At 45.7% G+C, this 13327-nt stretch overlaps 2 protein-coding genes across 2 annotated transcripts; both read right to left on the minus strand.

The window, feature by feature from the left end:
• Positions 1 to 2675: 2675 nt before the first annotated feature.
• mos (v-mos Moloney murine sarcoma viral oncogene homolog) lies at positions 2676 to 3740 on the minus strand. The gene has a single exon (XM_068748208.1). It carries the CDS (start codon positions 3738 to 3740, stop codon positions 2676 to 2678), a length of 1065 nt encoding a protein of 354 aa, XP_068604309.1.
• Positions 3741 to 9850: 6110 nt separating this feature from the next.
• plag1 (pleiomorphic adenoma gene 1) lies at positions 9851 to 11486 on the minus strand. The gene is made up of 2 exons (XM_068748099.1): positions 11239 to 11486; positions 9851 to 11030 (listed from the first exon to the last, which is right to left on the minus strand). Exons 1-2 carry the CDS (start codon positions 11484 to 11486, stop codon positions 9851 to 9853), a joined length of 1428 nt encoding a protein of 475 aa, XP_068604200.1.
• Positions 11487 to 13327: the final 1841 nt, after the last annotated feature.

The following is a 13327-nucleotide window of genomic DNA, read 5'->3' on the forward strand; positions in this document are numbered from 1 at the left end:
TATTGTGCAAAGATACACTAGTTTCAAGCATGAAATATGATCTAGATTTTTACCTTGCCCATTTTTCTGCCGGACGTTGCTGTAGAAACTACTTGCTGGTATCCCAGCCATCTTGCTTTCACTGAAATGGGTGTATTGTTGTATTGTGACCACTCGATGCTGCGGGCAGGTCTCTAAAGGTCGAGGTTTTTAAAAAAATGAACTCACTCAGTACCAAAATCAGTATTTAATTTATTAATTTTGGGTGGGTGGCCACCGTCTGTTACAATGTAATGAATCAGACGAAGCAGGAATAACTATACGCTACTAAAACGATAGCGTTTGAGTCACGTAGGAAGAAAGCAACTATTTCTGTTAATCAAACCGACGGACATGGTGAAATCACGGAGCTGAAGATTTAGCGCTACTGAAGCAGATCAACCCGGATGTCGGTCTAAATTTGTGTGGTGACACCAAAAGCTGACGGTTGTGGTTTGGAATCAGGTTCGGTTCTGGTCGGATACAGTGAGCCTGACCCGGATTCGTCAGACGAACGTTCCCCGTCTGGACACACCGAGGAGCAGCCGTTGTGCAGTTGATGTTTGTTTGTAAATAAATGTGTTGTTACAACATCAAAAGCTCTTTTTAAGTGTTGTTTTTATTGTTATCTAGAAGTAAACAACTGTTTGAGATGTGTGATGTGTCACTAAAGGAATAAATATTAGAGTTAAAGTCATCCATCAGCGAGAAATGTGTGTCTGGACAAAATGCTCTTTTTCGAAGTAGTAGACGTCTCCTGGGAAATGTTTTACCACCCCGTCACAATACAATATGTGACGGGTGGTAAAATTCATCCTAAAATGGCCTTTGTTCTCCATGTGGTCAATTTCCTGACCTAAGTGAGGATACTTTCAATTAATAATGTAATTTTCTTTACATTAATAGTGTACATTTTTTGATAAAAATCTGTTTTCCCTCTCAATATTGCTTGATGGGGTGGTTGGGTTGAGCTTGACGGACCTCATCTAACATGAAAAAACAACAAAAAAAGGAATGGAAAGGAATGTCAGAACTTGCTTTCTTTGCTCCTGGCTGCTCTAGAGGTTCAAATGATGTCACTTCCTCTTTGTGACGTCACTTAAAGCAACAGTCAGTTATTTAGAGACAGAACTAGTCAGTGTGACGGGGTGGTCAGAAAAACTGAAAATAATGTTTCTATTTTGAATAAATATATTTTATGGAATCAGTGTCACACTTATACTCGTGGAAATAATAAAGGTTTGATAAAAATCTGAAATGTTTTTGGTGATATTGTGGATGCAAATTGACGTTGGTCAATACGGGTATGTGAAAATGGCCATGTTCTCATGACAATGATTAAAAATAGTACGTCACGCTCAAAAAATATAGTATTTACTCATATATCATGTTAACAAGAACAATTAAATTAGAAGTTTTAAGCTTTGGAAACACATTTTGGTAATTTTTTGTGCCTTACACACTTCATCAAACTTTGTGGCCTCAAATGGCACTCGTCTCGTAGAATGACTCGCTCACAAAATTATTGAACGAGTTATCAAATTATGTCAAGCAGATTTTACACCTTTCTTCATCACGTCTTGCTGGAAATGTCTCCTAAATTGAACCATTGCTCTCAGGCAGTGGCGTACACAGACAGACACTAGGTGGTGCTAGAGCATGTGTGTGTTTAATGTGAGGTAGCCTGTCTCATGCAGCGCTAAAGGCTAACTGCGCTACCCATAATGATTGTCGCTGCCATCCAAGGTAAATATATTCAATTCATAATTAGTTAAAGACATAAGAAATCCAGATGAATATCATTATAAACATTCAATCATTATCAGCATTAATTTGATTATAAACAGAAGTAAAATGTAAGTTCCACATGTTGGTGCACCCCCAGGGGGTAGGATTATTGGTGCACTCCATGAGGCCCTCCTGCACCCGATTCTTCACCTCCCTTCCACATTCTCTCCATCCCTCTGCACCGTTGACCCGAAGTCCTCGACCTTCTTTGCGTCTCTTCGTTGTACCCTCACTGTTGAGTTGCTAGAGCGGCCGTCACAGACCTGGACTCCCAGGAACCGAAACGTTCACACCCTCGCCGTTGATGAAGAGGAGGGTCGGCCCAGTTCTGTTCCTCCTGAAGCCTGTCTTGTTTTCGTGGCGTTCGCTGCACCGTTGTCTCTTCGGACGCCGTCTCATCGTCCTCCGAGATCAGCCCGATCGCCGCCAGCTCATTTGAAAATGTCGTTTTTGTGGGTCAAACTGCATTCAGAGCAGACATGAGAGGAACTCCTTAATCCAGATGGGGGGGGGGGGGGGGGGGAGGGGAGGCCGCCCTGGATATACCTTTACTCTAGATTCACAGTACGTGTATATGAATGTGTACCATACTGGTGCAATTCACATGGAGTATTAAAAAAGTATTTTAATGAAATAACACTAAACACAGTCACACTTTACATCCCGTCACGGTGAAGAAAACATTTTGATCCCATATAAAAAGGAAATAAAATCAGAGACTCAGTAGAAGCTCAGGAAGCCGTTTGAGAAAGAGGGAGGGAGCCCAGCTGTTCTCGTGACGTCACAGAGCGCGAACATAATCAGGAATACTTAATTGATCAGAATTGTTCATGTCAGTAAATGACAAGTTATTGATTATCCACAGGAGTTTATGGCTTTTGAATCGCGACGTCATCACGAGTGTCGTCGTGTGACGTCACGGCACCATGACGCAGCTCATCCAGCTGAGGCTGCAGCTCCCGTGCGCTCGGTCTGCACCGGCAGTCCGCGCTCCAGCAGCGGCTCAGCAGCGTCCTGCACCGCCGGCCGATCTCCGACCGGAACACCGGGTGCGCGTCCACCGACGGCCGCAGGCCGCGCGCCACCACGGCGTAGAGCACGTGCTGCCGGTCGCCGGTGTACGGCGGCTCCCTGGTGACCAGCTGCCACAGCGTGATCCCGAAAGAGAAGATGTCCGCCTTGGGGGACACCGGCTCGCCCCTCAGCATCTCCGGGGGCCGGTGCGTGTACGTCCCGCCCACGTGGCTGAGGTGCGGCCCGACGGCGCGCGCCTCGCAGCCCCGGTCCAGCTTCAGCGAGCAGCCGAAGTCCGCGATCTTACACGCGTCCCCGGAGGACAGCAGCACGTTGGCGGGCTTGATGTCCAGGTGCACGACGCCGTGCGCGTGGAGGAACCGCAGCCCCCTGAGGATGTCCGCGCCGTAGCGGAGCCACCGGTCCGCGCCCAGCGGCTCGGCGCGGTCGTAGATCGCCTGCTGCAGGTTTCCGCCGCGCACGAACTCCATCAGGATCGTCCCGATGCTGCGCTCGTCCTCGAAGTCCGCCGGCACGGCGGTCGTCGCCGCGATGACGCGCACGATGTTCGCGTGGCGCAGGTGCGCGGCGTTCAGCTCGGCCCAGAAGCTCTGCCGGGACGCCAGCTTGTTCTTGGCGCACTTGTTGACCCTCTTCAGCGCGACGGTCTCGCCGAAGTACTCCGCCTTGTACACGGAGCCGAACCCCCCGGAGCCCACGGGCTCCACGGCGCGGAGCTCCTTCCAGTGGATCACGGACGACCAGAGCCGGCTGGCGGCCCTGCTGGCGAACCGCTGCACGGGGACCTGCAGGCTGGAGCCGGCCTGCGGCTTGGTCAGCGGGCTGCTGAAGGTTCCGAGCTCCGGGGACGGGCAGAGGTCGGCGGGCAGCAGGCGCGTCACCGGGATGGGAGAAGGCATCGCTGCGGACTGAGCGGCAGCCGCGCAGACCCGAAGCTCTTCACCTGTCGCGGCCACAGCGCCCCCTGCTGCGCTGGAGTAGGTACTGCTGCACTGTTGGGCTTCGGCTACAGCGCCCCCTGCTGCCCTGGAGTAGGCACTGCTCTCTGTTGGGCTTCAGCCACAGCGCCCCCTGCTGCCCTGGAGTAGGTACTGCTCTCTGCTCAGGTTCAGCGGGTTCGTCCCGAATCAGATCGATCTGCTGCAGAATCGGTGCGTTTACATGGACACATTTAATCGGATTAAAAGCCCGGCCCAAGGTTTCCCTCTGACCGTAGCTAGGCTGACACAAAGCACCAGCTCTGTTGACCCTTCTGTTCCGACTGGTCTCAGTAGTGAAGATTTCATGAACTTCTTCAATAACGAAATCTGATCTATGAGGGACGACAATCATCAGACGACTTCATGTGCGATAACTAATGTGTGCAATCACTAAATACAAAGTAACTGCACAATCTAACGGCATCAACTGTTTATCAATTCCAATTCGTGTTGTTTTCTTATTCTATTACTTGTGTTTCATGTTGTACCTAAGCAGCAAATGGAGCAGCACTCCTAATCTCATTGTATATCCACTATGCAATGACAATAAAGGCTTTATATTCTATTTCTACCTCATTTTACTGTTTATACAGTGAATGCGACTGACTGAAATGCATTTGCATTTTTATGTTAGCTATAGATATATGGAGTATAGATATATGGATATATGAAAAACTAAAAAATATTTGCCATCGATATTTCAGTTATGGGTTACTTACTTTGACGTAATCGTAGCGGCAAGCAGGGTGGCTCTCCAGCTCAAAGGAGGTGAAGGTCAGGTTGACGGCCTGATTACCAGGCATCTCAATGACCCAGAGGCAGTCCATCCTGGGTTCATAGAGCCCATCCTGGTTTGGATCTGGAGATTGAATAATTCCTATGGGCCTAGATATGTACCCACCGCATCCCTGTGCTGGACCTTCAGGAAAGCCAGAGGCATAAAGTGACTGGCTAGATCGCCATACTCATCAAAGTATTTATTAACAATGTCTGAAGTTTAAACTATTTATATGACAATAAGCTGCTGATGCGACATCATATTTTCACTGTCACTAAGAAATTGAAAATGAATAATGAATAACTTTAATATTTACAATGCATTAGGGACGACATTCATCAGTGTCTGCCCACTTTAAGCATTGACCTCTCCCTGAGTGATGGAAGTAGAGATTCGACTGTTACTCTTGATATTTACTTGGATAGTTTCACCCCCATTAACCTGCAGCAACTAAGTGTGGCTATTGCCTCATCTAAACCGTGCTCTGGTCTCTTAGACCTGGTCCCAACTAAGCTACTTAAAGAAGTCTTCCCCTCAATTAGAATTGCTTTGCTAAATACGATTAATCTATCTTTACTCACAGGCTATGTACCCAAGTCTTTTAAAACAGCAGTCATTAAACCGCTTCTCAAAAAACCAACATTGGATCCTGATGTCTTGGCTAACTATCGGCCAACTTCAAACCTTCCATTCCTGTCAAAGCTTTTAGAGAAAGCAGTTTCCAGTCAGCTGTGTGAATTCTTACGAGACAATAAGTTATCTGAGGTTTTTCAGTCGGGTTTCAGAGCTCATCATAGCACAGAGACAGCATTAGTTAAAGTCACCAATGACCTTTTACTAGCGTCTGATAATGGACTTGTCTCCGTGCTTATTTTATTAGATCTTAGTGCAGCCTTTGATACAATAGATCAGATTCTGTTACAGAGGCTGGAACAATCTGTTGGCATTAGAGGATCTGCATTGAACTGGCTTAGATCATATTTATCCGATAGATAACACACATCCCTACTCTAAAATGCTTCTTGTGACTCCGATCGCTGCGGTTTACACAGGAAAAACCAGACATTTTCAGGAATAACCAAGCAGACACACGGTTTGATGCTTTGCTTGTTTACTATTTTTTTCCACTGTAACCTCCATTATAAGTGTAAAAACACATGAGGTGACAACTGCAGCTCTTCTCTCTCATAGCAGCAAGGTGTGTAATCAAATCAGGTTTTTCTGCCAGACAATAAATAATCTGCCTCTTTGGATGATCTTCACGTATAAAGAACAAGGGAATATATACCATATATATATATATATATATAAATTTGTCTATAAAAATCCAACAGTAGTTTATAAAATAGATTTGAATGGAATATTGAGATTTAGCAATGAGTCCATCATTGTCACAGGATGGCGTTGTTGAAATGCAAATAAAACCAACATGGCTGGAATGGAGTTAATCTCTGAATTTCCTCTGATCAGATTAATGGCGCCCGATGGAGTCACATCTCTGAGCGGTGGCATCTTCATCTCTGCGGCGTGGCCTCCGTGACAAACTGACTCACATTCCCAATACAACGGCACAAATGTGGAGAGGTGGTGTGGAAGGAAAGTCACAGTACATTAACAATACGTGTAGCTATATAGAACAACCAGGCATACTGACAACTGTTCAGCTAAACTGGATACAAATTATACATTTAAGAACTAGAAAAGAGGTTTGTAGCACCTTAAGGAGCTTTAGAAGTATGTTAGCAGCTTGATCCAATACCAAAATAGATTGCAGTGTTCTTACATACACATTCAACAAAGTTCTCTGGTACCGCTGAAGCTTATAAAGAAATTTGACGTGAACCGCTTTTGCTTTTCTTTTTCAGGGGCATGAATTTAGGATGATACAAAAAAAAAAAAAATCAAGCTCTTCTTGCTCGAGCAGGTTTTTCCTTCAGAATTAATCCAAAAGTTATTGTTCCCACATGTATATATGAGTTACACTGCAAAACCTGAATCTAAGTGAAATGAAACATCTGAAATCCCTTCCCACCAGAGGGCGTACCACCTGTCACCCCGTTAAAGATGGGCTCAATTTGAAACGGGGAATGTGACAACAACTCTTGAAACAAAAACAGTCATCTGGTTATCTATGTTTTCATCATCTTGTTTTTGAGATACCTGTGATGAGAAATTCCTCATTTTCCAAAGCCGCTATACTTTTATCATAGTTTCTTCTATCTATCAAATATCTTACTTCCATCTGGGGGCAGTTAGCTTTTTATTTAAAGCTAGTCGATGTAAATATTTCTTTCATCTCGATTCATTTTTTGCAGTGTCTCCTTCACGTTTAAGTGAGACATCAGATGAACAGATAACAAATCAGGACACGATCATCCGGGAAGTTCAAGATATCTGGTTTGTCTTGTTAACAACGGATTAACCAGCCAGGACATCATCATAAAATTAGGCGTCATCAATTCATTCACATCAGCTTCATTATTGCTTGTGCTCTCAACAAAACCAGCCGTTTAATAGTAAAAGACCTCGAAAAACTAGGTCTACAAAAATCTGTGTTTAAGGTAGATTATCTGTTAAAGACCCCTCAATGAGATACACAGAACACTTGTGCAAGTAAAGCAAAACTGAAACTCTGATAGGAAAAAAAAAAAAACACTGTCAAAAGTGTACCTGTAAAAATAAAACATTTTATATTGTATGTACATAATATTGTTCTCTAAAACAGCTAAATATATAATCTATACATTTGTAATAAAGGTATTGAAGATACTTGAAGAAATGCAGACATTCAATTTACAAAAAGTGCTATAAAAAATAATAGCGGTTTCTTAACATCTCTTGTAAAACCACACATTGTCAGAAATACAAATGGCATACTTCTATAAATGTTTTGAAACAGTACACATTCAACTCTACACGTCACCAAAGCCAGAAAACTTCGATATTCAACAAGTCTTTTTGGAAATGGGGAACTTAACACTTCTATTTGATGTTTGCTGTCAGACAGCGATGTGTGTGTGTGTGTTTGTGAGGTAAATGACATCAGATCTATTGGTTATAGATCATAGAACCATCTTTCCCTCGGCTGGTGTAGACGGTGTGCAACCCAATGTCTCTCTGTTGTTTCCGCAATGTGTATTCTACTGATGAGATATATTGATTTTATTCCATAGATCAGCTGTCATCGTGCAGCCACCAAACCAACCGAACTATTTTAGTAAAGAATAGCAGTAGTGAAATTCTGACCGTAAAAAGTAGTTAAAATTCATTTTAAAACATTCGTCTCGGATTTATGGGATCTGCTGACATGAATTGATTACAATATTCAGAATTATGCTTCAACAGAAACTAGAGCGATTTGGAGACCTCAGAATGATTCGTTCATTCATTTCCTTGACCGCTTATCCACCTTGTGGGTCACGGGAGTCGCTGGAGCCTATCCCAGCTGACTTACGGGCGAGAGGCAGGGTACACCCCGGACGCGTCACCAGCACGCCGCGGGGCCGCACAAATGACAAACAAGCACTCACGTACGCAGACAACTCACACTCACACCTGCAGACAATTCGGTGTGGCCAATTCAGCTACCCTGCATGTTTTTGGCGGTGGGAGGAAACCGGAGAACGTGGAAAACACCCACGCGGACGCCGCATAAATAGCATTCAAACCCAGTACCTTCTTGCTTTGAGGCGACAGCGCTTCCCACTACGCCATCTTAGAATTCATATTTCATTCAGCCCCCCCCCCAATTCTCAAGCTCATTTATACCCCACAAGATTACAAATGCATGGAGTCCCAGGTCGAGGGGCATTGTCAGCGATCTTGTATTTCTACCATGTTCTAATAATCTCTAAGAGTAGATGTATTCTCAACAAGCTGCTTTCCTTTGTAGATTGGCTCAACCCAGCCTTGTGCAGCGCTACAATTTGTTCCTGGTGTTCTTGGACAGCCCTCTGGTTTGGCCATGGTGGAGATTGGGGTCTGACTGTTTGAACATGTGGATAGGTGTCTTATAGATAATGAGTTGAATGAGGTGCCATTAATACAGGTAGCAAGTGGAGGAATGAAGCGCTTCTTAAAGAAGAAGTAACACATCTGTGAGGGCCGGAATTCTTGCTTGTTTGTAGGTTCCAAATACTTATTTTATGCAAAGATTTAGAAATATATATTTTTTTAATCATACAATGTGATTTTCTTTTCACATTCACAGTTGAAGTGTACCTGTGATGAAAATTACAGACCTCTCATCTTTTTTAAGCGGGACAACTTGCACAATCTCTGGATGCCAATTAATTTTTTTGCCCAACTGTAACTGACCGGAACATTTAAAATAAAAAATCTGGTACATGGAATAAATGTGTAAAGGAGCACACATATCCCAAAAGTACACCAGTCCCTACAAAAACTAAGACCAAAACAAAACAACTCGAGTGTAACAGACACCACAAAATTCAGAATGGTCACTGTGAAGTAAATTCTAAAGCTCGGAGTTAGAAAAGAAAGCCAAATGTCACCGCAATCAGAATACTCGTCGTTCATCTATATGAAAATGACTAATTTGCGTTTAAACAACTCATTGCTGCCATTAATCCATATTACTGCTTCTCTAACAAACGAGTGCGGTGATTTTACACAACTGCCAGCACAAAACACAGAGGTGCTGGCATTGTGAAATGTGTTGACCTTTGTGAAACAACTCAAGTAAAGACGCCTGTGTATGTTATAGCCCGAAGGATTCTGGAACAAACCTTGATGCTGCTGCTGTCAGCTCAAATATCATCCTGAAAGACATTGCTCATCCAGAAGTCTCTAGCAGGACTGAAGACTACCCTGTGTAGCAGAGGTCCCGCTCAGCCTACCCCGAACCATCAGTCCCAGCTTAGCTGCAGCGGTGCCTCCGACCCAGGAAACCGGTCTCAGCCTGGAGCTGGAGAACCAGAGCCTAAATAAAGTGGTGGACGACCAGAGAGCCACCCTGTCCAAAATGGAGTGTCGGGTAGAGGGCCTGAGAAATCCCCCGTGACCCCGACTCCTAGTCTTTCTGTTCCCTACACAAACGGCACGGGCATTCAGCTCATCTGCAAAAGAGGAAGACGATGTTGATGAACATTTTGACCTGTGTGGGAGTGACACTCCGGTTTGGACAGAGCGGTTCTCAGGTCGTTACTGGTGTCTGGTTTTAGTCGATACAGTTGTGTGGCTCAACATGCCTGTATGTGCGTGCGAGTGCGTGTATCGTGTACATACTGGATCACTGAAAAGCTTGGTGGAAGCGAGGCAGTGTAGTGGGTGCGTTCAGGTTAGATATAAACGAAGAGGGCAGGCATTGAAGTGGACTCTCTACAGCCTCAGGGACATCGGCGGATTGGGACGGCAGCTGGACAACAGGTGTGGGCTCTTCATTGGGTGGATAGGTGACAACCTGCCCCCCCGTCTGGTTGTATGGTGGCCCATTGAGTGGCAGGAAGTTGAAAAGCTGCGAGAAGTCCATGAGAGAGGAAGACGAAGCCAAAGACTCTCCTGTAGAGGCTGTGGCCACTGGTGTGGATATTTTGGACAGTGACGCTTCCTGGCCAGTTTCCTCTAGTATTCCCACTTGACCTTCCAACTCAAGTTTGGAAGAGGAGAGTTGGTGTTCCTGGACTGCAGAGGATGAGGAGGGCATACTTCCCTGCAGCTCCATCAGATAAGTCTCCAGTTCTCCCTTTAAAGTTTGCTCCCGCTCCTGTGAGGAAAAGGTATATGAGGTAAAGTTGGAGGCCAGCGGGTACTTCAGAGAAAAGGGGTGTGTCGGGGTGGAAAAGAGCTCCGTGTCCAGAACAGGGTTTGCATACATGTTGAGCTGGTGTAGCCTTGGCGTCAGCATTTCCGGGAGCTCACCCTTGATGCCCCCGGATGCCAAATCATAGACGACTGGCTCTAGAGAATCTGCTGGCTCAGTTTTCACCCTCAGCAGCTCCCGAGCATGACTCTTCTTCATGTGACGTGTAAGATGGTCCTTCCTACCAAACCGCTGGGCACAGTACTGGCATAGGAAATCCTTGCGTCCAGTGTGCACCACCATGTGGCGTCGCACATCTTTACGGGTGTAGAATCGCCGCTCGCAATGCTCACAGTGGTGCTTTTTCTCTCTGGTCCCAGCAGACGACTTGCCAGCGTGTGTTCTGAGGTGTTCCAGAAGAACCTCTGTGCTGGGGAAAAGCTGCAGGCACACTTGGCACGTGAGGTCCCCACTGTTGGCGGAATGGAGGGCGAGGTGGCGTTTGAATCCAAGCTTGGTGTTGTAGCTCTTGCCACACTCCTGACAGGTGAAGGCCTCTTTATAGGGGTCATGAGTGTGCAGATGATTCTTTAAGTGATCCTTGCGGTGGAACATTTTCTCACAGTATGAACACTTGTGGATCTTTTCTGGGGAGTGAGTTGCCATATGCCTTTGAACACAGACACATTCTATGAACACTCAGAATTGATGCAATCAAGTTTTAAGTAGGCATGCTTTACATTACACACAAGTACAGGCCTAAAGGCTAATAAACACGAACACACCATAGCGATAACTACTGAGCACTATGCTACGGTAGAGGTGCAAAGAGAGAAGCAACATGCTGCAGCTCGCTGTGTGCTAGTACTTGTCTGTACCGTAGCAGCTTGTATTTGGAGACGAAGGCCTTGGTGCAGTCAGGGTGGGAGCAGCGGTAGGGTCTTTCTCCTGTGTGAGAGTACGAGTGCACCTTCAACTTCTCCAGACTGTTGAAAGCTTTCTCACACTCCTGGCAGCGGAAATTTTTATTTGGTTTCCCCTCTGCTCTCCGGCGCCTCCCCATGGGTGTCATAAGCTTTGCTTTTTCCAAGGTGTGATCACGGTGGCCCTGGGTTCCTGTGGCCATGGCACTTCAAGGACGACCAGCTACATGGACAGGGTCCAGTAGCCGATGTGCTGTGATGCAATTATTCTGTCCAGTTTTATGTGTTCAACACCACCTGGCCTTACAGGCCTACGAGAGGGAGAGAGAGAGAGGGAGAGGGAGAGAGACATTGAATCGTTCAGTTTCTAAATTAAATTGGATACAACCAGAAGTTTATCTCACTCATATTAATTTACATCAAGAAGCTGGTTTTCATTTCATTGTGAATACCAAAACTGAGAGGGAGAAGTTACATCAGAACGATGAATGAACACGATACCTGCAGAGATTAAAGGAATGATTATTGAAGTGTAGTTGCTTAAAGGTCCCATATTCTACCCTTTTTCCACAAGTTAACGCAGTTCTCAGGCACTTGTATGAAATATCTGTGACAGTCTTTCATCAGAATAGCGAACAGATGCTGCAGGACAGAGTCCCTCTTGTCTCTCTAACAGCTCTCTCAGAAACAGTAGCAAAAGGGGGGGAGACTCATTTCACACACAGACACACACACGGCGCGATGATCCGCAAATAATCTCAGGACGGAATAGAAATGCTCTAAATCATCCATCCATCTTCCAACCGCTTATCCAGGGTCGGGTCGCTGGGGCAGCAGCCTAAGCAGGGAAGCCAGACTTCCCTGCTTCTGTTCCCAGGCCAGCCGAGAGAGTCTCTCCAGCGCGTCCTGCGTCTTCCTCATTGTCTCCTCCGGGTGGGACGTGCCCAGAACACCTCACCAGGGAGGCATTTTTAAATGCCCGCGCCTCCCCGTCAGGCTGCTCTCAATGCGGAGAGGAGCGGAGATACTCCGACGCAGCTTCTCACCTATTCTCCACGGGAGAACGCAGTCACGCTGCGGAGGAAGCTCATTTCAGCCGCGTACCTCGTTCTTTCGGTCACTACCCAAAGTTCGTGACCACAGGTGAGGTCAGGAACGGAGATCGACCGGTAAATGGAGAGCTTCGCCTTTCGGCTCAGCTCCCTCGTCACCATGACGGATCGGCGTAGCGTCGGTAGTATCGCCGACGCTACGCCGATGTCTCTCTCTGTCTATCTGCCGCTCCATAAAGCGTCTCGTTCAAAGTGTTTACCAAACACTAAAAATAATTTACCCATTTTTGCTGGAACATTACCACCAAAAAGAAACTTTATGCAAGGAAAAGGCCATAGAGCGTGGACGGGCAGAACACAGACACACGGACGCACACGTGCACATCTTGTGCTCGTTCGCCCCGCGTGACATCACAGTGGGCGCGATATCTTCCAGACGTGTTTTAGGGGGCGATTACAGACCTACCCAAACTACGAAGGATTGACTGGATGGTTTATTTAGCTGTGTTGGGTTAATAAGGACCCAAAATTACCATAATAGTGTAGAAACATGGGAAAAGTGAGTTTTTCATCATATGTCACCTTTAATTGTTTTATATAGCAGCTCTTTAGTCAGCATCTTGTTCAGCGTGAGCCTATACGTTACATTTTAGTTTTGTCTGCTCTCTCTCTGAATCGGAGTTGATGTGTATTCAATGTTAAAATGTAATATTTTTCATAACTTTGAGAGGATTGTGAGTTTAGATAGCAAAGCAAGGCACCTCCACACGCTTACATATCGTTCATATGTGTTCTATAGTATTTTTCTGAAGTATTGTTACTGTTATTCTTCAGGGTATGGGTTTGTTGTGAAATGTTGTACTCTATATTTCTACATGCAGGCAATATACATTGACGGTGTTATTACCGACATACGCCACAAGAGGGAGTGTACTGCTTGGTGAGCGCGCCTGACAGTTCACGTTGCAGCTACGCAGGCACGCAAACGCTAG

Source organism: Brachionichthys hirsutus, chromosome 14, assembly GCF_040956055.1.
Source record: "Brachionichthys hirsutus isolate HB-005 chromosome 14, CSIRO-AGI_Bhir_v1, whole genome shotgun sequence".
Taxonomy (NCBI): domain Eukaryota; kingdom Metazoa; phylum Chordata; class Actinopteri; order Lophiiformes; family Brachionichthyidae; genus Brachionichthys; species Brachionichthys hirsutus.